General features: G+C 46.0%; 2 protein-coding genes across 11 annotated transcripts in view; one reads left to right on the forward strand and one right to left on the reverse strand.

Moving 5' to 3' along the window:
* Positions 1-4,202, forward strand: part of noc2l (NOC2-like nucleolar associated transcriptional repressor) — a 17,335-nt gene extending 13,133 nt beyond the window's left edge. For all 4 annotated transcript variants that reach the window (XM_026332037.2, XM_026332036.2, XM_026332038.2 and 1 more), the window contains exons 15-18: positions 859-972; positions 1,183-1,318; positions 3,096-3,194; positions 3,890-4,202. In XM_026332037.2, coding sequence (XP_026187822.1) covers positions 859-972; positions 1,183-1,318; positions 3,096-3,194; positions 3,890-4,035 — 495 coding nt within the window. In that variant the 3' untranslated portion in view covers positions 4,036-4,202. The remainder of the gene's footprint in view (positions 1-858; positions 973-1,182; positions 1,319-3,095; positions 3,195-3,889) is intronic.
* A 1,058-nt stretch (positions 4,203-5,260) lies between these two features.
* Positions 5,261-27,040, reverse strand: part of samd11 (sterile alpha motif domain containing 11) — a 45,157-nt gene continuing 23,377 nt past the window's right edge. For 6 of the 7 annotated variants that reach the window (XM_026333091.1, XM_026333092.1, XM_026333090.1 and 3 more), the window contains 9 exons: positions 23,410-23,502; positions 20,045-20,209; positions 15,186-15,339; positions 10,413-10,528; positions 10,097-10,175; positions 8,863-9,644; positions 8,248-8,381; positions 7,263-7,373; positions 5,261-7,003 (listed from right to left, as the gene is read on the reverse strand). In XM_026333091.1, coding sequence (XP_026188876.1) covers positions 6,719-7,003; positions 7,263-7,373; positions 8,248-8,381; positions 8,863-9,644; positions 10,097-10,175; positions 10,413-10,528; positions 15,186-15,339; positions 20,045-20,209; positions 23,410-23,502 — 1,919 coding nt within the window. In that variant the 3' untranslated portion in view covers positions 5,261-6,718. The remainder of the gene's footprint in view (positions 7,004-7,262; positions 7,374-8,247; positions 8,382-8,862; positions 9,645-10,096; positions 10,176-10,412; positions 10,529-15,185; positions 15,340-20,044; positions 20,210-23,409; positions 23,503-27,040) is intronic. The other variant, XM_026333094.1, reaches the window with a different exon arrangement.

Below are 27,040 nucleotides of genomic sequence, written 5' to 3' on the forward strand. Positions count from 1 at the left end.
CTGATGGGAAAATGTGTGTGCGTGTACACACAAGTGTATGTGTGTCTATTGAGTCCTACAGACAGCACGGCACCGCGGCAGCGCCAGCCCCTGTCGCCACAGCTATCTGCTCAGCGAAAGCTGTCTCCACGGCATCCCCTGCCGTCGTGGCAGCAGTAGAGGTGTCACCGCAGGCGACAGAGTGCGGACAGCCCTGCTGCTGCTGCTGCTGTGGAAAAGGCCATGGCCCCCCTCCGGCCACCAGCCCCCTGCTGACATGTCACCCAAACTGAAAGCTAGCCTAATTAATGAGGCCCTGCCTCCATCCAGGTCACACACTGGTGTATCTCGCCCTTCTCTCTCCTGTGGATATTTTTTGTTTCGTTTCGTTTCTCTGGGGCCACTGAATTCAGAAGTAGCATTTTCATTTTCTTATCTTAGAATTTTTCCTTTTTTTGACGGAGGAGGGGTGGAGGCTAACGTGACCCATCCTAATAGCCACACAGCAAATTGTGGTAATGTGTTAAGCTAACAGGCGGAAGAAGCCACTGTCTGTTCGCTCTATTGGATTTGTTGGTCAGATAATGTGATTGGGCCTAATCAATATCATCCACAAAGACCTTTAGGGGGAAGGCTGGAGAAGGTCCACTGGTCTCCCCTTTCAGCCATTTTCAGTCCATCTGTTTTCCACATCCTGTGACTATCATCCGTCTCGCCTTTCTATCTCTTTCTGTTGGTCAATTGATGAGAAGTTGCGGTAGCAAGCCACTTGTAAGATCATTTGAAAGCCTGAATGAACCTGCTTAAAACCTTCTCTTAGGCGTGGTTGTGCATATACGTTGGACAACAAGGATTTTGATGACTGTGTCCTCTTGTCAGGCGGCTTGGGAGAAGCAGGTGCAGGAGGAGGGAACTCCTCTCAGCAGGTACTACAGCCAGTGGAAGAAGCTGAGGGAGAAGGAGATCCAGCTGGAGATCTCTGGCAAAGAAAGGGTAATTATCTAACTAAAAAAAAACCCACCAACATTCGCTTCATCCCACTGAAGTCGTCATGAGTCACTTTTTAGCTTATTCTGCGTTAGTCAGAATAACAGTTGTTTCTTTATAAATCACAGTTTCTAAATCACAAACCTGTTGTGTATAAAAGTGTAAAGTTTCACTGGCAGAGCCTGTGTTTTGATCCTGCTGTCATGTTTTGTAAAGATGGAGGACCTGGACCTCCCTGAGATCAAACGTAAGAAGATTCAAGAGAAAAAGGTGGAGGACAAGAAGGAGTTCACGGATCTGTTCCAGTCGGACAGTGAATCAGACAGTGATGATGCAGGGCTCAAAATCAAAGGTAGGCCAACTTGCACAAACATGTTTCACCCCTGCATTGAAACAGATGTACTGCTCAGCTTTCCCTCTAGGGGGCTGTGTTTTGTTACAGCCTGGTCTTCCACTCAACAAAAGCAAAGTTAAGAGGTGCCAACAGGTGTGATTTCTCTGCTGTTATCTCTGTTCCTGGGACAGTCCCCCTGCTTGAAACATTCTACATGAAGCAGATGGGCTGTGAATCAGTTACCCCAAGGCCCCAAGTTATTAAAGTTAGTAACGGGCTATTTCTGAGGAACTGAAACTTCCGAAACTCTAGAGGGAAACTCTTGGCTCATCAGATACTTTGGTTGTCTCTCTGTTGAGAGGAATCATTAGCTCGCTCATACTTTAACCCCAGCGTGCCTCATCCACTCGGGGTCGTCCATAGGTCACAGGCGGCCACAGCCTCGCTTTCGCAGCTTTACACACGGACACACTCAGAGCAGAAAATAGCCCTCTGTGAGGTCACAGAGGAAAGGAGTAAGCAGTAGGGGATTTTTCTCTTTTTTGATGCATCTGGATTTTATTGTAGGGAGAGTCCCCACAAACGGATGGGCAGCTGCTGTCAAGCGGCAGGCCTCTACCTCTCACTCTCTGTCCCCCCTCCCCCTCCCGTTTAGTTCGCCCACCCCTTGCGTACACTGACAAACTGAAACCACCGACAGGAAGTACAGGCTTGGATCCCAGCAGGGGTTCCTAATTCAAACCAGCCCAGTGGAACAGCCAGAGGTAGCCTCTGTCTCTCCCTCCCACTCTGCCTCTCTTCTTCTGACTCTCGCTCCGTGGGCTTTAACCAGCTGCCCCCGCATGTCCTTGCAACACGTGCACAGAAAAATATACATAGCACAGAAGTGCACACCCACCACCTCGTCGTCCAGTCTTGAAGAGCCAAAAGCTTTTGGGCAGCCTACCAAAACTCTTTGTGGTCTCACACAGTCCCGGAAAGAGGGGGAGTGTGAGAGGAGGGGGCTAATGGTTTAGATTTGTGTGTGGGGGTGTAATAAGTTTTCCAGGTCACTTGGGGGCAACTGCTGAGGTACTAAAGTCTACGTAGCTTCATGTGAGCAACAAAATTTGGACATTTGAGTGATTGAGAGTTCGTCAGGTTAAATTCAGATAGGAAGGGAAGTACCTGATGGTTTTGTAGACATTGTGTGTGTGTGTCTGTGTGTGTGTGTGTGTGTGTATGTGTTCAGCGTCGCCAACAGAGGAAGTAGCTCTGCTTTGCTTCTCTGTCCTCCACGCCCCCAGCCTCTCATCACACCTCAACTTCAAAGCTTGTGCGCCCCAGTTGTCCTTTGGCTAGAAAACACACACACACACACACACACACACACACACACACGTGCGCACACACACTTTACTTTGAGGATAGAGCAACACAATTTCAAACTTCTCTCCAGAACACACAAACCCACATCAGCACACACACCGACTCTCCCATCATCATCGTAGCTGCGGAGCCTGCCTGCTATCTCCATTTGCTATATTTAGGCCGAGTGAGCATAAGATGTCTGAAATTGCCAGTAGTAAACTGTCATGGGTGTTTGTGCAGCAACAACGGCGTCTGTAATCGACTCTTCGTTCCATCTCAGGAGGAAATAGACACTTCCAGCTGCCTCTGATACCTGGCCCACATATGGGTGTCTCCAAAGTGCTCAGACGTCAGCGACGCATCCACACAAACTTTAAAATGTCTTAAGAAAGTTGCAGTACACAAAATTGAATGCAGCGTAATATTTCTAACCGTCTCTCCTCAGGTAAAAAGGGAAGCCGTGGGTCTGATGATGATGATGATGATGATGACCTTGAAGATCTGTCTGACATGAGCGACGAGTACATGGAGGGAGGACACTCAGGTTGGTTCAACAGAAATGTCTAAAAGGAGTCACTGGTTACACTAATTAGTTTAAAATAAATAGATAAATGTAAGTGTGGTTTGTCTCAAGTGTACATATTCAGTCTGAACAGAATCAGCTACATGTGTTCAGTCATTGATAAGGAGGAACTGAGGGTAAAGCATTATTGTCAATCTAACAATTAGCTGACTGTTTGAAGTCACGACAAAAAAATCGGCAGCTATTTTAATAATTAATGATTGTAGTTTTTATAATTAAGGGTAAAACAATCTTCAATCTGAGAATATGCTTTTTCTAGTTTTAATACTATAAATGAACACAGAAAATGAATCATCTGTTCTAATACTCCCATTAGATTTTATGCTTCTTAGCAAAGTTGGCAAATATTCCCCAATTTCAGCCACTCGGGTGAGAGTGTTTACTATATTTGATATTTTTTTTTTTTTTTTTTTAGTTTTGGATTGTTGGTTTGACAAACTACTCAGTGGCATCACTTTGGAATTCTCCCCATTTTCTGATTTAACCTGAATCACTGTTATTTTTTGGTGAACTATAACAGCTGATCGAGTTTGCTAGGACTCTGGGTGTCCCTGTTAGCAACAGCCCATGCACAGGGATGACTGAATTGTAACCTTTAAAAGCTGCTGGTCTTTCTTTAGCTGCTGAACAATCAGTGTTTCCTGCCTGTATTCCAGATGATGATGACGATGATGATGATGATGATGATGATGATGAAAAGACGTCCAAGACTCCTCAGCCGCTGTCGTCCTCTGCTCTGATAAAGCTGGCAGAGGGAGACGAAGATGTGGTGGAGGACCTGGAGCTGTCTGATGATGACTGAGATACATGGATGCACACACTCGAGCTGACCTCAGAGACTTGTGCACTCTCTCCATCTGAACTAAAATAATATGGCTGTTCTTTGCTTTTGCTTCTTTTTTTTTTTACTTCACTTGTATAGTTCAATGTAATAATGTAACTTTATTAAGCAAATGAATCGTAAAAGAAGAGTTCAAAAGTCCAGTTTCTTTTCTTTTTTTTTTCTTTTTTTTTTTTTTAAGAGTCTTAATTGAGGCATGTACGAACATGTGATGCACAAGCACACCTGGAATAATGTGTCCCCTCTGTACATGTGCGCACCTGTAGGGACCCTCAGGCTTTGTGAGGACGGGCTATTTGGAGAGAACTATGAGCCTTGCTGAGCTGGGCCGAGCCAGCCAAGAGGAGGGGTACAGAGAGGCGGGTGTTGAGCCCTGAGGCAGCAGCGCTTTGCCAGGCTGGCAGGGTGGCGTCTGATGCTGTGCCAAGACTCTCTGCCCAGGTGGTAGAGCAGCAACACAGGCTGGTCTGTTTCTCTGCCAGCTCCTCACCCACCCCCTGTCCAGACCACTGTCTTTGCTGTCTGTGTACTCACATGCTCAGACACGGCTTTCCTAGTCAACATATCCCTTTTTCCTTCTGTACTTCACTGTAGCTTTCACCACTGAAGGTAACGCTGTCCTTTGTGTTGGGTGAACATTTATGTGCATTCACTGGTGTTCAGCACAGGGGAGATGGGCCTTAAGTGCTGCAAATGGAGATTTGACTAGAGATCTTTTTGTCATCACAGTTCCCATGTAGTCATTTTCAGTGAGTACAGAACCTTCTGGTGTAGAGGCCCAGCTGAAAGAGGGGTGGGTGGGTGTGTGGGGGGGGGGGTGGGGGGGGTGGGGGAGAGTCCCAGGAGAGAGTGTATGGTGTTCTGCTTCAGTGTAAACTCTTTGAAGGAGGAAGGTAAGTGTGAGTGGGGGCTCTTCCTGGTTCTGGTCCTGGATCTGTGTGTGGGTGTAAGGGGAGGGGTCAGGTTTATTCCCCGAGGCAAGGAGGCTCTGGCCTATGGCTGAACCTCACACTCTGACAGCTGTTGTTGACCTGAACTGTGCCCCCATGGGTGACGACCTCTTCACACACGCACGCATCAGGAGAACACATAACTCCCTCCTGCATGTTTTTACACAAGAACCAGAGCACCTGAGGAGATATGTTGTCAAAGGCACACAAATGAAAAAAAAAAAGATAGCAGAGGGATTTCTTTAGGATTTATTTCACCTGTGTGGTGAATAGAAAAATAGGATGAAGACAAAACATTTGAAGGGACATCTAGAGACCATTTAATTCATTGCTTGTGTGGCTTAAAAAAAAATTCCATAACAAATTCAAAACTTACACATTAAGAGCTTTGTGCCTTTCTTTTCCCTGCAACCAAGAGACAACCCAGTAAAAGTATCTTTGGAATCCATCTTTAAAGAGCTAATTATAATACATATTATAATCCGCTTTATCTACTACATCAAAAGTCCTATAAATATTTTTTTTTCCTCATTTATATGCCAGAGTAGCATTTGAGATTGGGGCGTCTTAATATTACACTTTTTAAAAACGGCAGAACAAAAAAAAAAAAAAAAAAAGTGAACCAAAGTACCACCAAAGTTCAGCAAGTCACATTTTTCAGTAAAGAAAATCTTATTCGTGCAACTACATTTAACATAAAGTAGAAGTACCAGCTATGTAACCTTCAGGATATTTTCATCTTGAGCATGATTTTGTACAATTTTGCATGTTTTTCCTACCTCCCACAGTAGTCAACACAAAGTGTACAGTGACGTAAGCCGTACACACCATAGAGGCTTCGCTAGTTCACCAACATATTGGAAAAGTTTTCTATGTCAGTCCTAGCGGTGTCACCATGGAGTCCAGCATGTGAGACACTAGCCTAGTGTTCCCCATTAATGCAAAAAGAAGCAGACACATTGTGAAACATGTTTTCAATTCCACGCATCCGGTCATCTTTGGTATCGGGGACGGTGGAATGCATAGTAGCAGTGATGAGAGGGGCAGGTCAGGTCTGGTGCTGCTCAGCATATGCTTCAACTTTAGCCTCAAAAGACACAGAGCTCCACTCGGCTGTTTGGCGTAGGAAGCAGGCGAGGGGGAGGGAGAGAGGAGAGAAGGGAGGAGGCGGCGTCTCTTCTTTAATTCCTGGGTTCTGCAGGGCTTGTGGTGAGAGCAGTCAGGGAGATACAGATGAGAGAGTGTGGACGAGCAGAGCTTCCTCCAGCCCAGGAAGGAAAGGAGAGTTTCCGCTAGCGTCTGACTGTCTGACTTGCAAGAATGTCGCATTTGTGGCAGGGCTTCACTTCTTTTTTTGGCAGGCTGTCTGTGACCAGCTGTCTCCTTCTCCTCCTCTTTCTCTGTTTCTCTGTCGCTTCACGTGTCTCCCTTCCAACCCATTTTCTTTGGATGCTGCAAAGTTACAACCACTGCAAAGGAACTCAGAAGCTGACTGGTTTGCTGGATATAGTTTATATGTTGTTCAGTTGTCTGATTTTTCCAGTCCAATATTTTCCCATAAATTTCTGCGTAAAGGTCCCAAGGTGCAGGGAATCTGGTAAATAGAACCTGTGAGTCAATCTCTCTGGTTCAGGTTATACCACCACCTCCGTCCGCTGTCACCTGTCTCTCCAGTTAGTTAGCTCCATCCATCCCTACGAAGGAGATTTTGCCTCATACCTTCTCATCACTGTGGAGCTATTACCATTTTCCTGCTTCGGGGAGGAGCACCCTGGGGTGGGGCCACTGTAGGGTGAGGAGCTGCTGCTGGTGGATGTAGGTCTGTGCGGCAGGGACAGAGATAGGGCCAGCGGGGTGTCAGACGGCACGGTCAGGGGGTCCCGATCCCGTTCTGGGGGGCGCAGCGCAGCAGAGGGCGGAAATGGAAAGGCTAGCGGGAATCCGGTCATGTAGAAAAGCCTGCCAACACGTCGCGCCACCTGCAGAGATGAGGGAAGAACGTGACTTTCAGTGCAGCCTGTCAACACCACATGCTGGGTTAATGTTCGATACTGTGTTTCAGAGAGAGAGGAGAGGCTGCACTCTGTGGGGCAGGCTACTTTATGGGAATCGACTCTTCTACTCTAGTTTGTCTTGGGCCTATAGACATAAACACATTCAGACACACACACAAGTGTACTTGATCACTCTCTCACTCACACACACACACACACACACACAGGTCTGGGGTGTGTGTACCTGTGAGCGGATCTTGAGCGCAGGCCCCAGCTTTAGTCCCATGGTGTTGAGCAGGTGCTCCTCAGTGAGCAGCGGTAATGTCTCTCCGTCAATGGCCTGCTCCCGAAACACCTGGCGGAGACACAGCCGCTTCATTCAGCCACAGCCCCAACGAACACACAGAAACACACTCGGCACACAAACCTACACATTCACCCCCACGCGACCTACAAAACACTAGCTCGGTTCCAAAATCATCATTCCGCACTGTCAGTGTGGAGGTGAGGATCCAATGGATCACACAGAATAAAGAACATGACCTCTTAACGGCAGGGTTATTGCTGTGCCTACTGATCACTAATCATTACCCCTCTGTCTGATTGTATAAATCTATTTCTCACACGTGTAAGGAACGAGGAACAAAATCCATGCTAATGCTAAATGTTTATCTGAAGCCAATAAGAGATGACTATTATTAGAAGAAACCCACCCGACTACGCTGACTCAGACAGCAGAACTGTAGAAATTCTAGTTTCCTGACGTACCCCACGAGTATTTTGTCCCACATCCCTTACATTGCAATTGTGTTGGAAAGAAATCAATTCATGTTATTTAAATATATATAAACTACATAAACCTTAAGATTAGCTCACAAATGCTGGATGGCTGATTTTAGAATATGAATACAGCTTTACACACATACACACACATTTCTGTCACACAGGCTGCATGCATACACCCACATGCACCCTGACCCACCCTAATTCACGCATTATGAACATGACCATTCAGACATCCACGCATATTCACAGTAAACCTGAAAAAACTGTTTAGTGCTTCGACCTGAGCATAATGACATACCCTTGAAAATACTCCACTAGTGTTGCAGTATGAATTATATCCAAGTCTCTGTATTCTTCTTATGTGGTTAGTAGTCAGCCTGCCCCTGGCCTCCATCCCCTTCTCTCTCTCTCTCTCTCCCTCTTCCCTCGCCCCGTGTCCTCACCTGTGTGTATTCTGCACATCCAGCCAGGCTGCTTATGAAGCCACACACGTCCTCCACACTCCACTTGCTGATGTCCTCCACAGGGTTTGCTGTGGCTGAGTCCTCCCCATCCATGAAAAGACCTCCCACAGAGGCTGAAAAAGCAGCAGTGGATGAAAATGATGTGTCAATATAAACACTGGGTACAAAGCTGCTATTAAGACTGAGGATCTTGCTTCGAGGATCTGGCACGTTTGTAGTGATGCAGAATGCCTAAATTCTTTAGTCATGGTTCGTCTGAATAGGAAACATACACTTAAATAACTTAAATTCAGGCAGGTCAGTTAACTAGTAGTAGTTTATTCGTTCAGCTGCTCATGGTGGCAAGTTGGTTTATTACAGTTTTCTTGCGTTTACAGGAAGTATGGGTGTTCTGATTGTGCTCACATATGGCCACGCTACGCCACAAACGTGGCTGTGCCACTGTTGGTGTGCAGAAAGGTCACACTGGAGTCAGTGGCAGGGCCCCTAACAGTGAGGGGTCTCCACATTGGAGACACGCACACAGTGTGATATTAATGTGTTTCACATTTCTGTTTTCAGCCTTGTGTTTGTGTCTGTTTGTGTGTTTCTCACCTGTGTGAAAGTAAGGGCTGGCGTAGGGGAATCCAAAGGGCAGTGACTGGGCATGCAGAGCAGGTAGTGGTGGCATGAACCCAGGTGGCAGGTGGTACTTGACATCGGCCTTGCCCAGTCCAGGGGTGAAGAGGTGGCGGCTGGGTGAGTCTGTACCTGCAGAGCTACAAGGGGCACTCAGCCTGCCTGAGCTCTCTCCAGTCTCCTTGGCACTGTCGCACACTCCCTTGCTGCCAGTCTCTTTTCCCCTGTCTCTCTCCCTGTCCCTGGGTTTACTGCTGGATTTGGCACTGATGGCCTCCTGCCTCTCCTCACACATCTCTGTCTCACTGTCAGAGTCCTTCATCTCATCCTCCTGCACCTCCCTATCGCCCCCCCTTCCTCTTGAGTGATCCACAGTACGGAGCTGCGCCTGGGGACCCCTACGTGGGGCTTTCCTGGGATCAGCATCTGGCCCAGCCATAGAGCTCTGTGCCTGGGTGTCTTTGAGTGTGGAAGACACCCCCGGCTGTAGCTGTTGCTGGTGGTTCAGAGTCATAAGAGGTGTGGCAGCCCCATGACGAAGCACCAGCATTGCATTTGAGCGGCGGACCAGTTCATCGCGGAGTGGATGGCCCTCTGGGATGTCGTGGAGGCTCCGCAGGGCTGGGTGGTCGGAGGGCAGGCCTGTAGGTAGACCTCCCAGAGGGTCAGAGCCCAGAAGACGCTGCTGTTGCTGCTGCTGTCGCTGATGAAGATTTTCCAACTCCTTCTGTCTCAGCAGCTCTGCTGACATCTCAAGTCTGCGGCAGAGAAACACACAGGAACTTCAACATACAGTCCAAATGTTTGTGCAGTATTTCACATGTACCACACTGCTTACTTGGCTGTGTAATGAAAACAAAACCACAAGTTTACCTTCTCTGAAACATTTCTGACCTTCAAGTTTCTTTGTGACACACATCACAATAATAAACACATCACCAAACTTTCTTTAACATTAAATTGAAGAACACAGTAATACATCAATGTGTGATGTTCCTATGTGTACTTTTACTTTTGATACAAGTATATTTGGCTGCAAATACTTTTGTATTTTTACTTAAGTGAAAAACATTATTATTACACTGTGATATTTATACTTTTAACCTAAGGATCTCAGTACTTCTTCCCCACTGGTTGTGTTTATACATAGTAATCATTGCAACTGTACTATTGCATAATGTAACAGCACCACGTACACACACACACACACCTGGCCAGATTCTGCTTCCTCAACATCTCCTGTTGGCGAGCAAAGATCTCAGCTTGAGCTGGCTGGAGGAAACCATAACCTGCGACAGGGACATCAAGCAGCACACAAGTTTTCAAATGTTTGAAAGACACACAAACACATATGAGTTTGGTGACTTAATAGATGGTCAGCAAAAACACAATGCTACATGCCTCAACTGTTTACTGCGAAGTATTTGTAAGGTAATATGATAATATCTACCACACCATTGAAAAAAAAATACAATGGAAAATTGTTATTGTCACTGTGCACCATATCAGCAGTAACAATGACTCACCAGGGGCCTGGCAAAGAGCAGAGGGCATGCCCAGGAAAGGAGGCCGCAGGTGAGGTCCTAAGGCGATGTGAGGTGCAGTTGGAGGGGACAGTAGGGGTGGAGGGTGGGACAGGTCTCTGTGGGCAGACACACAAAAAAAAAAAAAATTAATTCAACTTGTTATATTTTTACTCAGTAGGGATTGTTGAGGATGTATAATGTGTAATTAGCTACATGAAATGAAGAGTTTTAATGGTTTTGTGTTATACTCTGCTCTCAGTCCTTTCTCTGTGCATGTGTGCACGCAGCCACAGCAATGTATGCGGTGTATTTTTATCAGTGGAGCTCCAGAGGCACCCATGGCGCCCCAGTGCCTCATCAGTCTTGTCACGCCGCAGCAAGCGCCGCTGGCCATTGCTGTACCCTGGACTGCAGCCTTTCCTTCCCCTGCCACCTCACACAGACACAGAAACACACACAACTGCAGACCCACACACATAATGAGGGGCTGAATACACAATGCCAGTGTGTCATGCTCCGACAGCTGGAGCGGCCCCTGCGTCTTGACCGGGGCCACGGGCTGAAGGACCTTCTAATTAACACTCATCCCTCCCCTCTCTACTTTTTTTTTTTTCACCCGTCTCCATTACCCTCCCTCTTCCCCTCTCACTCTGTACGCTGCATTGAAACTGGTGAAAAGATGGAGCGTCCTCCAACCTCTGCTTCTGAAAAGACCTCTCCATTATTGGCTTCATCTTTTGTCCTCCTTGAGGGGGAAAGGCGCCTCTCACCTTTCTCTCTCTCTCTCTCCATCTCTTATCCTGTGTTACCCATATTTTTTCTCTTCTTTACTACAATCTCTGCTTTTCTGTGCCCCTGTGAAAAAAAAAAAATTGCTGTTGCCTTTTTCTCTACTTTTTTTTCATGTTCATCCCTCCATCTTGGCCCATCTCTACCCGCCACTTGTCTTCCACTTCGTATTTCCTTTTGTCACTTGTTTTATCCCTCCTTTTTCTCATAGCTTTGTGCACATCTTGTGTGGAAGGATAGGGCAGATTTAAAAAAAAAAAAAAGCTCTTAGGTTAGGATCTCAAACTACAGCTGTATCCAGGACCTTTCCCGAGTTCACCCTGAAGCTTGCTACCTACACCTCTACTCTTCGTCCTCCTCAAGTCTTTGGTTCCTCTCCTGAGCTGCTGTTGCTGCTGTTATCACACCAATCAGAGCTCAGCTGTGGGTGACTGCTGGCGCGCACAAGCGTATACATGAGAAACAAGCTGAGGAAAACAAAATCAAAACCAACACTGGGACACATGCAACCGCAAATATTGTTTTGCAACCGTGTTCAAATTAGCTAGCGCCTGCATGTCTCCCGCCTCACTAAATGGTGAGGGCAAAGGAGAGAGGGAATAACTGTGGAGGGAAGGCATGCATATAACAGAGGGAGGATGAGATGGAGGGGGGCAGCATTGAGAAGGTGGTAGAGCGTGTGTGTGTGTGTTTGTGTGTGTGTTGGTGGTGGTGGGGGGGTGAAAACCATTCATCGATCGCCTCCGCCGCTGAAATGTTAATGCTAATCGTATAACCGCTCTCTCCGGCGGTGCCTCGCACTCCAGTGGCAGCTCCAATTAATCTTGGGTGAGGGCTGCGGCGCGTGACCCCAGAGCCGCAAGCCGGAGCCCTGCGAGCCGCTGCTTATGTAATTACACCGCCCGGTGTGTAATCACCTGGCCTAATCCCTGGAGGCCAGCAATTAGTCTGGCAACGCACGGCTCCACCAGGTTATACACTGAGACGCCCGCAAAATCAACCCCCCCCCCCCCACACACACACACACACACACAGACCTCACGCCATGGCTCCCGCATGCTAAACACAGCACCACCCTCCACTTTGATATTCCCTCTTTCTCCCCTCGCCTTTCACCGCCTGGCCTTGCCCCGCGTTAGACCGCAGATGAATAACGGTCAATTAAAGCTGCATGGCCGGGGCTGCCAGGCGTCTGCACCACCATAATTAGGCCTAATCACGGGGAGTGAGAGACAGACAAACACAGAGAGAGAGAAGGAGAGAAAGAGTGTGCGTCTGACACTCCCTCTCTCTATCTCTCTCTCTCTTCCTTCTTTTATAGGAGGCAATTTTGAGGGAGGAGTGGCAGACAGTCGTTTTGCTTTAGGGCTGGTTTTGTGTGTATGTGTGTGTGGCTGTTGTTGGTAAGCCACTGACATGTTATGAAAAAAGACGCAAAAACAGTCACCTGGTTCATGCGTTGGACTAAAAATAGAGATTCTCAAATGCAAACGTGGGCCCACAATTACGCAAATGTGTATGACTGGACGCCCCTTCCCTCACTGTCTCGTTGCCTGCAGTGAGGCCAGGGGCTCCTTGGGAATTCACTGGTCTGTGACGACCTGTCAGAGCGGCGACAGCGGTTCCGTCCCGCAACAGCCCAGGCAGCCAGGCAGTGTGTGTATGGGCGTGTGTGTCTGTGTGTGACAGGGCTGCCCTTAATGACGGGAGCGTGGGGGGGATTAGGAGCGCCGCGCCGCCGCCTTCGGCTCTCTCTCCGCAGGAACACATTTACACAGGAAGCTCATTAAAATGGATGAGGCTCCCTCCGCGCCTCCTCTCCCTCCCCTTATCTCACACTCTCTCCATCTCCTCACTCCCTATTTTGGTTCATATCGCTCTCTCCCCGTCACTTTGTCCTCTCCTCTCTTCTTCTTCCCTCTCTTCTCTGTTTTAAGCTCCCATGTTTTCCCCTTCCTCTCTCTACCCCTTTCTCTTTGCTCCATCCTTCCCTATTTGCCTTGCAGATGCTTGGTGAGCTTAGTGCCATTTAAGGCCAGACAAATGGAGCGCCAGGTTCTAAGCCCATTGAGCGGCCCTAATGATTTGTTTTTAACAATGGGCCCTAATGGGCCCCACATAATCAATGATGAGGGGTCGATGGAAAGGTGAGCCATGGAAAGAGTTAGAGAGGGGGAGACCTTCCCTCTCTAACTCGCTTGCTCAGGATCTGCTTTTTATTCTTTTTTTCTTTTGCTCACCAATTATCTTGGTTTTATTTTTCTCAACTTTGAAATCTCAAGTCTCTTCTTAATTACTGTCTGCTCTCATATTTTACCTGTTCTGTTTAGGTTACATTTTGTCTTATAAACACCTGTACACTGTAGCTGGCTGCAGGGATTGGTCCCATTCAGTCACAACAGCATTAGTGAGGTCCAACACCGAGGTCTGGCATTTAGTCTGACATTCATTTTATCCCAGAAGTATTGGATGGGGTCAGGGCTCTAGGGCCAGTCGTGTTTTCCCGCACCAAAGTGGGAAATCCATTTCTTTATGTACCACACATGGGGGCATTGTCATGAGGGCCCCCCCCCCCCTTAATTCATCAGAATTAACTTTCCCCTCTATAGGAAGTAAGGACCTAAAACATAAAACAGCCCCAGCCCAAAAGTATATTTTCAAATCCTAGGGGGAATGTGCACGAGCAAGATGGGCGTAACATTGCATAGATTTTGTATAGCCTTATGTCCTTTCTAGTTGCAATCTCTGATTTGAATTTTGGCACAGTGATGGAAATGGCACTTCTTCATATTCTCTTCACTAACCCATCTTTTTTAATTACTTTAAAGACATATAGAGAGTGAAAGGGTTAAAGAGGAGACTGGGGGGGTGCAGAGGTGGACAGACTGAGTAGAGATGGATGGGTGGAGGGAGCGAAGGTAGGTGAGGCCTAGTTAACTCTCCCCAGTCCTGTGTGGCTAATTACTCTGTGTGCTGTCGGAGAACAGCCGCGGCTCACTGACTTCATTCACACTGCACCACTGGCCTCTCTCTGTCTATCGCTCACACACACCCAAATTAGCAGGCATATTCACACAAACAAACCCAAATTCAATCCACATAGATGAGCACACATGCAGACCGCCAGCTTAAAAAATGGAACAAACAAACACACCCATCTGCAACAAACACAATATACACCCCCACAGCCTCCCAGAGCTGCACCACACAGCGCCTGGCCGCTGTGTTTCCTGCTTTATATCCCCTACCTACCTTTATATCTACCCCTCACCATCCCCCTCCGCCTCACATTCACACAAACACACACACATACACACACACTCTCCCCCCCTGCTGCTGCACTGCCGGCCCATTATCGATCCCCCGCCTCTCCCCGCGCCACATAAATAATCGACAAGCAATTACCCGCCCACTCCCGCTGCCCCTGGCTTTGTTTGGGAGGCGCAGGGGCCAGCGCTGGGGTGGAGGGGAGGGGAGGGAGGAAGAGCTGGGGATGCAGGCGTGCAGCTCCACAGTGGTAGCCAAGAGGTTATTGGATCCTTAGTTTAGCCATGTATGTCGAGATGCACGTAATTCTCTATCACACATACACACACTACTGTACATTGCAGTACACCGAAACAGCCAAAATGGGCTGAGATCTAGCTGATAATGCTTGGAATTGGTGGACGAATTGAAAAAATGGTCCAGTGGTGCAGTGATAAACACCGGCAAAGTGATTGCACACTGGCAAGTGATTAACTCCAAACTCTTTCGCCAACACCATTTTTTGTTCTGGTTTCTGCATTTACATGTGGTCACATCACCTGGGGCCTTTAACGCAGTATATATGCATGTGGAGATGTGGTTTTTGGCTTTATTAATGATGACTAATGGTGGTATTGCATGCAGGGCAGGGATGCTTCAATAATCTTAACTGTGCTCTGGCAGCGCTGACACAGAGACTGAGCATCAAGGGAGCCTGTGTGTCCGCGTGTTTCTCACCTGTCGGCGTAATGTGCATCTCGGTGCTGCGGCAGACCCTGCTTGCGTCTCTGACTGGATGAAGAGGAGCTACCCGCTGGGGGCAGGTGAGCTTCTAAGGCCGCTGGATTCCTCACTGCTGCAGCCAACGCCTCCTGGCGAGCACGCAGCATCTCTGAATATGGAGGAAATGGGGCGAAATGGGAATCAGAGTGGAGGGAGAGGAAGATAGACTTGACTCGAAACATACAGATACAGCATAAAATGTGTTTTCTAATCCTCATGTTACATCCATATACACATAGAGACACATGAGCAAGTAAATGCGCACACACAGAACAAAGATAAACGACTTTTTGGCAGAGGTGTATGAAATTAGCAAATTGCGTTCGAATCCATCTGTCATGCTTTGGAATGGAGCTGACCAATTTCAAGCAAATGTGAGGAAATAAAGTAGAAGAGTAAAAATGAAAAGGCTAGAAAGATCCCATGAAAAATTATGGTGTGTGTGATAATGTTTTCAAAACAAATAACATGTTTTTGTATGAGCGAGCAAAAAGCAACTTCACACATTGGGCGCAGAGCATTTTCACCCCTCCTCACTTCCTCCACCATCATCACACCTTCTCCCTCTATCGCTGCCTGCCCTCTTCTCCCCTCCTTCTGCCCTCTACCACTCGCCTCATTTCATCTTTCTTCACTCATCCCCTCTCTCTCGCTCCCTCTCCAGGCAACCCTAGTTCTCTCTCGCCCTCGTAGGAGAAGAGGCCTCATCATTATCAGCCAGGCCAGGCCACACCAGGAGACATGGCTTCTAATGAGAGAAAAATCCTTCCTGCTCTCTCTCTCTCTCTCTCTCTCCTCCCTCTTTGTCTCCTCCCTCTCTCTCTGCCTCAATCTATCTATCCTCTCTCTCTGCTCTTATCCGCCTCCTCCCCCCCTCCCCTCTTTTTTAATTAGACAGATCCCTCGGGAGCTAGGGGCCATTTCCGCCGCCAGTGCGGGTGTGATGTGTGTTTGCGTGTGTGTCTGTGTGATTTAGGTGCTGGCGTGTGCGTGCTCTGTGTGTGTGGTGTGTGTCTGTGTGCTGAAGTAGTTGAGCGGGCGCCGAGGCGGGGGTGGGAGGGGGGGTGAAGCGACAGATATTAATGCGGCCTAGCTCCGGTGTATCGATCTGTTTGCTGCGCCAGGCCACAGGGGACTTGGCTGGCGGCAGACAAGGGTGGGTGTGTGTGTGTTCGTACGGAGGGGGTTGTGAGAGATAAGCAAAGGATCAGAGAGAACTGGAGCCCAGAGTGCATGCACACACACACACACACACACACACACACACACAGTATGTTGTGCTTGCATACATGGTGCAGGGGTAACCGGGTGGAAGAGTTGACCTCTATGAATTTACTGTGGTCACAATCCCACCTCACCAATTACTGTGTCTGACTTGCTCAGCTAAAGGGGCACCCCAGCGATTTAGTGTTGTACTTCCATAAAGTCCGGGGACTTTCAAGAGACAAATTTTAAAAAGAATGGTCAAAATCAGCACAGCAGAGCTTGAGACATCCTGACTATATTGAGTCAAACCACAATGAAGGAAGAGCGCTTAACTTTTGGCTTCAAACCTTAGTCAGAGTCAGAGAGAAACTAGATCCCACACCTAAGTCCCAATAGTTACTTTGTCTTTTTAAAAAAAAAAAATATATATATATTTTCATCTAAAAGCAGTGATATTTTGTCTAAATAAAACACAGGTGTATCAGTGGTAGCCATCACAATTAGTGTGATATGTGAAATTGGTGTAGTGTATCCTTAAACCCACCCAGAAGCTGAATAAAACTGGGAATTCTAAATTTATGTTGATGGTTTCTCTTCGTTTTATTTATTCTTTGCTTGTAAAGTCCAAGTCCAATGTTGAGTCCATATAGCTATAACTCCCCCAACTCTCTAATTCTCTTTCATCTGAATTGAGAGGAATGAGGTCACCTCAGGCTCTACCTGAGTGTGTGTGAGTAGGTACTCTCACACAGATGCAGAATTTCCCCCTCTAAGACACTTCATATTGCCACTGCTGGAACACAAGGGGAGAGTTCCTCCGACTACAAATTAGAATCCTAATTGAGGGCCCACAAACACACACATCTCTTCCTTTGCATGAGTTATTTTGGGAGGTCCCAGTTTACCCATCCTGCTTATCCTTCTTTTGTGCCATCCCATTTTTCTCCCTGCCATCATTCCTGGAGTTGGGCCTAAATCGCCTCAGTTAAGCTGGGTTTTCCTCAGCATGAGAACGCAGAGGAGCGCTGCGCTGATACAGCTTGGCCAACCTCCTGATGGATTTGGTGGACTGGCAGGTACACAAAAGCCAACATCCATCCACTAAAGCACGCCATGAACTAGAAAATTAAGTATCTTTTCAGGAAAAGATATTCAGCCAACATCACAGGCTTGGCCAGCAGGAAATTTGTAGTATGTTTGTCGCAAGGAAAGTCTGTACTTTAACCAAACATATGCTGCAGTTTTCTAGTTTTTTTGGGATGATGAAGAGATGTTGTGTACATCCTCATGTTTCAAATCAGACTAAACTACAGGAGACAAAACAGATGAACACCTCTTCCATCCCACTCCTCCTTTTACTTTCATCTGGATTTCTACCCCCACCTCTCTTTTTCTTTTCTCCCTCTCACTCTCCTTTCATCATATGAAGAGGAATGGAAAGCCCTCCTGGCCATTTCTTTAACCCTGCCACTCCTCCACCTCCACCCCCAATTTCAGCACTCCCTTCCCAACTCTTTTTTTGCCCATCAGGTCCAGAGAGAGCCTCTCAAACAACACCTTGCAACTACACATTCACACACATATGCACACAGAGTTCCTCCTCACCCCCGCCTCTTTCACGCACACACACTTATTTTCTGTGCCCTACACTTCAAACACATGAAAGGATGCTCTGCGGGGACCAAGGCTAAAGGGAGAGATGGAGGAGGGGGTAAGGAAGAGGAGCATAAGGAGGAGGGGAGCTGATATAAAAGCAGTGCTTCAGAGGGTTAGGAGAGGTGGTGGTGGTCCAGCCCAAGTGAGGGGTGGGGTTGGGGTCACAAGGGCCCCATCGGAGACCAGGTCAATGTCAAGGGGCTTTTGCTGAAGTGATCTGTGTCCGCCTCTCGAGACAAAACAGCCGTCCCTCTGGCCCACCTCCTAGACTGTTTGTCTCTGAGAGAGTCACTACTTAACAAGCTCCAACTGTTAATTGTAGGAAGGAAGGATGTGGAGGTAGTGTTATAATAATCTTCTACATAATATATTAACTAATATAACAGTTAGTTAAAAGACAGAGGAAGTTGCTAGGTGTGGAAAAGAAATATTAACAGCCTGGCTGTCAAGGAGTGTTGGCAAAGCCTGTAATGCCTAGTCATCATCATCAGAAGCAAACACAGAAGTTAATGTAAACACATGTTCAAGTAAGGAAATCTTTATAGTAATGTTGTGTTTTGAACTATAAATTTGTATGTACATGTTTGTTTTGTTAATTTCTTGCTCCAAGAGAAGTTGTTTATTCACTTTTATTTCTTCTGACAACATCTTGCCTTACATCATTTTTTTTCACTCCTATTCCTGGTTTCTCAATACCTCTGTCACTTCTTCTGCACATTAAAAGCGTTTAGCAGCTTGGAAGAAGAATGCACATATGCCGAATAAAGGATAATGTGGAAACTATCAAATGATTTGGAATGTGGAAGTGAAGAAGGGAGTGAGTATGTATGTATTGCGCCAGAGCGTCTGCCTCATACCAACAAGGCTTCTGGGAAAGGAAGCCAGCAATCAGACTACACCCTGAGCCATAAAACCCCCACAATGTACTGCATCTTGCCGCTAACTCCTCTAAGACATAGGGAAAAGGCAATTAAAGCATTTATAGGCTTCGCCCCTTAGATTTGCAGCCAACAATTAAAAATCATTACTAATCAAATAAAAATAAAAGTAGCTCAAACGACAATACGGCCAGGACTTCGATTGGATTTATGCTACTGTGAAAGAGCTCATAAAGATCAGTAAGACTTAATGTTACATTCTTTACAAAAATGTGAGAAAAAGGTTAACACTTAATGAAAGGAACAGTGAAACAAAAGTAAAGCCATCTTATAAAATCCAAATGAGGCAACTTTTCTCATTTTCTACTTTCTCTACCAAACTACACTTCTCTCAAGCTAAAACCAGTAAATTTTATGTGACTGTAGAAACTGAGAAAAACTGGGACACTGGTGGTTTCTCGGGGGTAAGGAGATTTAGAGGGTTGGCAGGCAGCCAATGAGAGCTCCCAGATCAATCGTGGCGTTGATGCATGCAAAGACTTGTGGGTGTTCTTAACAATGGAGAGCTGTGGTGATCAGAAATCACCATGAGTGACACTTTGAGACTGGGTGGGCAACCACCGGAAATAGAAATGTCAGCTATCTTCATGGCAGGAGTTTTACAGTGGCAGCAGTGCAGCACACCTTAGCATGGTACCCTGAACACAGTGCTACACTCAGGGGTTACAAAGTAGTACTGTATCTCAGTGACTTGGTGACAGGTGATAGAAGAGGTGTTTTTTTTTTTTAAGACCCTGCAGAAGTTCTTTCAAAGGAAACTTAGTTTGAAGTAAATCTCAAGTCACTTCAAACTAACTCTACCTCAAAATAAAAAAATAAGAAAAAGTATCTCTAGATCTTTCATGAGTCAGTTCTTACTGGTAGGGTGGGAAACACTATACAGAATTTAAAAATCAACTGTGCAATGAGGTACATGAATCTGAATACACTGCCTGTATTTAAAAGCCAATATTACAACACAGAAAATGGTGATGGCCACACACACATATACAAATACAGAGCCTGTGGACTAACCATGGCCATGCAGGCCCATGCTGCTTGCCAGCTGGTAGAGGCGTTGCTGCTGTTCCTCATAGGATCCTTGCTCACTGAGTGCTGACATCATGCGTCTGTAGTGTTCTTCAGGGCTCATGTGGCTGTGGCTCCCGCCTGCCTCCACCACTGGGCTTTGCGAGTTTTCTGAAAGGAGGAGGAAGACACTTTTGTTATGATCAATCACAATGACTGTCAATTATTCAACTCATTGGGAAATAAATACTGCAAGCTCTAAAACTACTATACAATTACTGTATACTTTTAGTTTACCCCAAATGGACAATAGAGCAATTGAATTGAATACTAATAACTGAATTTTTCTGAAAGGGGATCAATTCAAAGAATGTTGGCATGTTTACTCCAGTTTGAATATTAAACGCTGCAATTTCATTCAAGCAGTCTGGATGGAAGGAATGTTTTTCCATCACATTTTGTGATTATGGAGGATAAGACAGGTGCTTTCATTTTATAAAGATAATTTGACTTTTGTACACTTTCCAACATGCATATTTTTGATAAACACTACACTCTTTGACAGATGTCTTTCTCAAATATCAGCCAGAACATACGCTCGCATAGAGGTCATTCATTAAGAAGGCAGCACTGATGGGCTGCAAGCCTCTTTGGACGAAGCTATACACATAACGGCATGCATTGTTAATGGTCTGAGCCTGACCCTAGCATGAACTCACTAATTCTCTGACCAAATACCACAGTAATGTCCATGCTAACAGTGGCATAAGGTTAAAGCTTATAAGTAGAGTTATTTTTCAATACTGTATTTTTACTATATAGAACGCAAACTACAAAATAGCACAAAAAAAAAAAAAAAAAAACATTCGGCATTCTTCATAAAGTGTGCATATGTGTGTGTAGTACTCCTGTGGTGTGAGGACGATATCTATCTAGCTGTCAGTCCCCACACTTAATCTCTCTCTCTCTCTGACCTCCCTCCTCCCTTTCTCTGTCAATGGTAACATGATCTAAGGTAAGGGCCGGGGGTGGTGGTGGGGGGGTTAGGGAGTTAGAGGGAGGAGGAGAGAGCTGCAGAGGAAAGAAGGGGGTTATTTTTACCACCCTCCTTCTTATTGAAACCTGAGCCTGGCCCCGGGCAGGCGAGCAGGAGTGGCGCTGAAAAGTTGAGGTGGTGGTGGTGGTGGTGGTGGTGGTGGTTGTGTGGGGGGGTGAGCATACAAGCATCTCTGTCTTCACTGCCAAGCTCCAGCTAATCCACCCAAGGTCCTCAAGTGTATGTGTGCATGTTTGCGTGTATGTTTGTGTGCATTTGCGTGCACGCAACTAGACTGTGCCTGTCTAAAGTTTTGTTACTCTCTAAACACGGCAGGGGGTGCAGACTTTGCATTTGGAAGGAAAACAAACATCGTTTACACAGCAGCATCTAATCTCTCCGGCTCCATCCATACACTACCCTGTCAGACTCTCTCCCTTAATCTATTTTTCCACCTGCATTAGTCATTAATTAATAGTGCCTGCTGCCAAACTTTGAGGCAATATGACAAGATAACGGACATACAAAAACACACATACAGGTGCAGAGCCTGGGTTTGGGTGTGGACAGAGCTCAACGTTAAGACACAGGATCGGCAGTGTTTAGAAATGGTTTACATGCACTCTCTGGACAGCAGGCTACAAACACATTATTCTTTACGTTTCCCTTATGCAAATATACAGCAAAGGCTTCTATACATATATATACACAAGTCATACACAGAGGTTGGTTGCTTTAAAAGCCAAACCTAACCACACATACTCTGAGAGGGACAATAACATAAACTCAAAAATAAAGACACACAAGCCCCACTTATCTTAAAAGGAAGCCAAACCTGAGTACACAAACAAATGCGCACACAAATAAACACACATCCACAAAAACCCATTCATCTTTCAGAAGCTGAGGTTTGTCTAAGTAAGACTATAATGGCCAGGAATGAGTGCTTCTCCACACAGAAAGAGGAAGAGGCTCCTGGCAGGTCTGCTATCAGTCAAAGGTCACTCAGAGGCCAAAAGTCGACACCTGGCTCAAGCTGGGCTTGTCAAAGCTCAATCTGAGCTCCAAATGCACTTATACAAACACCCTTACCTATCTATTTTATTTATTTATTTATTTTACACACAACCATCACCAAACAGCTTTTTATAACAGAGCATTTCAAACAGCTATTTATGTTACGTACTGTATGTATGTGCTGAAGATGCTGTCTAGATTATATGTCATCCTGCAGTGTGTGTATTCTTTGAGTGTCTGTACAGATGATGTTGGATGTGAGGTGAGGTGCCCTTGGTTTTGCCTGCTCTATAATGCATCAGGCAGGAAGTCTTCCTCAGGAGTCCGTGGGGACAGGCCCGGTGACTGTGCTGGCTCTGCGCCAAGCACCCGGTTACACACCACATAAGGGAGATATGAATAATAGAGGGCAATGACCAAACTGCAGTCCTACAGAGGGGCATCGTCTTGCCAGAGTGCTTCATTGACATCCGTCATCATGTCATATAGAGAGCAAATTAAAAGGTGGCAATGAAGTGTCCATGCAAGGATCAGCCCCAAAATTAAAAATAACCCATCTAAAATTGATAACACTTAAGATTATCAATCATGTTATGCTGTTACTGAATGTAATATTATTAGACATTTTATTGTAGGTGTTGTGATTGGAGGAAACCAGCCATGTCAGCAACCTGTTTTTTCTTTAAGAAAACTAAATCACAGTTTTCGTTGGGGCCACTATTTCAATGACATTTGTTTAAAACAAAGAGATGCTGATTGACCTGAGTAACTAAAACATTGCATGTGGAACAGAACTTTGCTTTTTGGTTTTGTTTTGTTTTGCTTTAGTCATTTAACAAGAGTGCGACAAATCCTCCTTTTGTGATGCACAAAATCATATTTATGTATGCAGGAAAATCTCAAAGACAAAAGTGAGCAGATAAAACTAAAACTGTCTTCACGGCAGCATTAGTGAGAAAATATTATGCTTTGGCATTTTGGTGTACTGACTCTTTACTAACTTCCTCTAATGTGTGTGTGTGTGTGTGTGTGTGTAACTACATGTAAGTACATAAGAGAAAGGAATGACTTACTAGAAAGATGGCATGGAAATGTGTCTTCAATTATGAGAAAGTGAGACTCCATCACTAACCCTAACACACTGAGTACCAGCAAATAAATCAATACCACCTCACTTCTCCCTCTTCTTCATCCTACAGCTTCCATCCTCTCTCTTCAACACTCAATCATCCTGTCTTCTTTCCCACAATTTCCATTCATTTCCTCTTAGAAAAGCATGATGTGTATAATGTAACAGGGATACACCGCATGGTCTTACCTTTGGGGGACACGCTACGTGACTTCTTGCTGTCAGAGGGGCACTCGCTGATGCTGTTGGGCGAGAAGCTTTTCCTCTTGCCTAGAAGGTCATCTGTAAATACACACAAAGAGTGAAGAGCAGTCAGCAAACACAACAAAATAAAGGCTCAAAATTCCTGCTCTGAGTCTACCTGTATACATGATGACTGCTTTGGAAATGGAGTTTGAAAAGAGCAAGTGCAAAGGAGCCAAAAAGTAAAAAATAAATAAATAAAAAAGTGATAGGTGGAGAGAGAAAGGGAGAAAAAGAGCAAGTGAAGCAAGCCACGGGCATCTGGAGATGTGCCTGTTCTGTCAGAGATGAGAGGGGGCCTGCACTGCTGTGGATGACAGATCTGCCCGGGCTCATTCAAGTGTGTGTGTCTTTGTCTGAGGTAGGGGAGGAGGACTCTGTCTCTCTGTGTCTCCTTCAATGTCTTTTTCCAGCAGTCTGTCCTCAAGTGTTATCACTGTTCTTCCTCCCTCTCTTATCTTTTTCCAGATGTTGGCACAAAAGGTTCTGACGGAAGCCTTTCAGCTGCTTGTGAAAATCGCTCAGCCTACATTATGTCTATATCATGTGTTTCTGTTCCTCCACAACAGCTCTTCCCCTCTCTTCCCACCAAAAACACAATTCTTATCTTTTGGTCTCATTTCTCCATCCGCTTCCTTCTCTCTCCTGCCCTCTAGGTGTGTTAAAACTGTCTTCCTATCAACACTCTCCCTGTCCTCTCTACCTCCTTCCCTGCCACCAAAGAGGAACGTCTAGTGTAAAATTACAACACCCGCTACTGCCTCCTCCGCCTCCTCCTGTCCTCCCCTCTCATCCTGCTTTTCCTTCCCGCCCTTTCGCCTCACCTCCATCCCCCTCAAACACACCTCAAATCAATACGGGCCTAATCAGAGAGGGAGGAGATGCAGAGCACATCGTACACAGCGCCTGCAAGAAGGAAAAAGCCGTTTGTCATTGCTCTCCCTCTCTGTCGTTCTTTCTCTATTTCTATTTCATGCACCTCCCATGCACTTTCTCTAACTCGGTTTCTTCCTCCACACAGACAGCCAAGCCACAGCAGCAACTGCTTCCCTCCTTTCTCTTTTTTCTCTCTCTCTCACTTCACTCTGCGTATTTTTAGGGATGGGAAGAGTGTTTTTTTTTCTTCCCTCAAGGAGAATGGTTCCTCTCTCCCTCCGTTTCTCTTTTTTCAACAAAGCAATTTTTCATCATTTGCACAGCATGTGTAAACAGCGTGGAGAAACAATGAACAACAACACAACAAAAAAAAAAAAAAAAACAAAAACATAATTTTGTAGCAATACCCAAGCAAACATTTGGCGATTTTATGTCATGTGACACTGTTGTTACCATAGCGACAGGCGGACAGTCATCAACAGAGGAGTGGAGCTGGAGAGTCTGACCTTTAACTCTTAACCTATCACCCAAACTTATGTTTTTTTTCCTCTCTACAAGAAGACACTGATAGAAAGAGAAGGAAAAGCCAGAATGAGATTTCGACAGGACTCTGAGGATTTTATCGGGCTACTGAAGGAGCCCCGGTGTTGATGAGAGGGCAAGTCAGCAAACAAGAAAGCGAGAGAGAGGAAGAAGGAGGAGGTTCACTAATGATCCAGTGTTTGATGTTGCCGCTCTGGTCCTGAGGAGACCCACTCCCTATACCACCCTAAAGAGACAGTGGGGGGAAGGGAGAGCACTAATGGACAACTATATGCACACACACTGAATGTCTTTCACAATATCTATTTTTACTGTTGTCTCCTTTATGATCTCTCATTCTCTTTTTCTTCTCATTTTAAATCATGCTGAATACATTTTTTTCACTGGTCCATTTCAAAAAGAAAAACTAAAGGTCTCCATCTATCCTATTAGTGGAATATTAACAAAGAGAGAAAGAACCCCATTAGTTAAACCCCCCAAACACACACACACACACACACACACACACACGCTTACACCCACACCCTGAGCCATTCATGATCAAACAGACACACTTGAGTCGTCCCTTGAGCCAACCTCACTCAAGACACTGTGTCTCCAGAGCGAATGCCCGAGGGCCAGAGATTTCAGGGCGGAAAGCTTTTAAAGCCAATTAAATGGGGCTTCTTAGAGCACCAGCACTCCCTTTTAATGCCGTATCCTGAGTTCTGCTAGCATCTATGCTAACCCTTTTACTGCCACTAACACCGCTTCTAGTCAAGTGAGCTACCCTGAGCTTTTCAGCTGCTTGTTAATATTGCTGAGGAATAATCATTCATGGAGTTAAGAGTTTTAGTTCAGTATCAAGCTTTCAAGCGGGTGCAGAAACAGTGGAAATAGCATTAGCTGCCATAATACAGCCCTCTGTTTTTGCCAATTCTGTAAGCACACAATCCAGGCTAACTTATTTTTTTGGTCTAATGAAGTACACCATATTCTTGCTTCTGCTACAGTTCCTTCTTGCTAGTTAACCTCCTCCCTATCTGCTGTTTCTCCCGCTGAGAGAAAAGAGGGGATGGTAACAGACAGACAGATAGAGAAAAAGGAAACAGCAGGACCTAAACCACTTCTCTTTCATGTGACACCACCAGGGCAAACCATCAGGCAGGGGGAGCATTCCTCTTTTTCTCCTATTTCCTCTCCTCCCTCAAACTTTAGTCCTTCTCCTCTCTCTATCCCATGGAGCGTGGTGACAGCTCAGACAGCCAGACTCCTTAATTCCTCTCTTATTCCGTTAATCTGTCATCTTTATCAGGTCGGGGTGGTGGGGTGGGGTGGTGGGGTGGGGGTGTGCAGAGAGGAGGGGCGAGGTGACAGGCGGGGACGTGGGGTGGGCCGCCAGCCACAGCCCTCCGATCAATCTCCACATTACAGCTGACAGAATGGTGCTAATAACTTATTGATCCCCCTCCGTGCACCGGGGCCTCCGCCGGCCCTGAAAGCCCTGCCATTGATTGGCTTACAGGCCGATGCAGCTGGGAGAGGGAGGGGAGTATGAGGAAGGGATGGGGGTGTGTGATGGAGAAGCGGAAAAGGTGCTTCTGCTCACGCTGAGGGGAAGATGCACCACCACCAACACGTGCAAATGTACACACAGGGTAACACTGCTCCACTGTTTGTCTTGTTCTTGCTTCCCAACAGGACGGGAGAAATTAATGGCGGTGATGAAACAAAAACAGCTAAAGAAGAGAAGTTGTGGAATGAGAAGACTGAGATATGTAACTGACTAAAATATGGCTGACCTTAAAATGAACGTGACACAGAAATAAATGCCCCCTTGCAACACAGTATAAACTACACCTGCAGGCTGTTCATGCAAGCTTTTGTTTGTGTCATTATAAACACATTCTGTTGGGTACAGTCAGTCACTCCTGTAAAAATCAGCTGGTGCACAGGTGGTGATGTGCAAGAAATATTTCCTTCTGCGCTAACAATGTCCTATTTTGAATAAGTGCTCAGCTGTCACATCCACTATTATAACAAAGAGAGTTTTGATGTGGGGAATACTTTAAAAACAAAAAGACAACACTACTTTTACATTTATTTCTAAAAACCTTACAAGTCAATTAACATGTGGAGAATATTGACAGACAAAACAAACCTCTAAAGACATTACCAA

Source organism: Mastacembelus armatus, chromosome 7 (genome assembly GCF_900324485.2).
Source record: "Mastacembelus armatus chromosome 7, fMasArm1.2, whole genome shotgun sequence".
Lineage (NCBI taxonomy): Eukaryota > Metazoa > Chordata > Actinopteri > Synbranchiformes > Mastacembelidae > Mastacembelus > Mastacembelus armatus.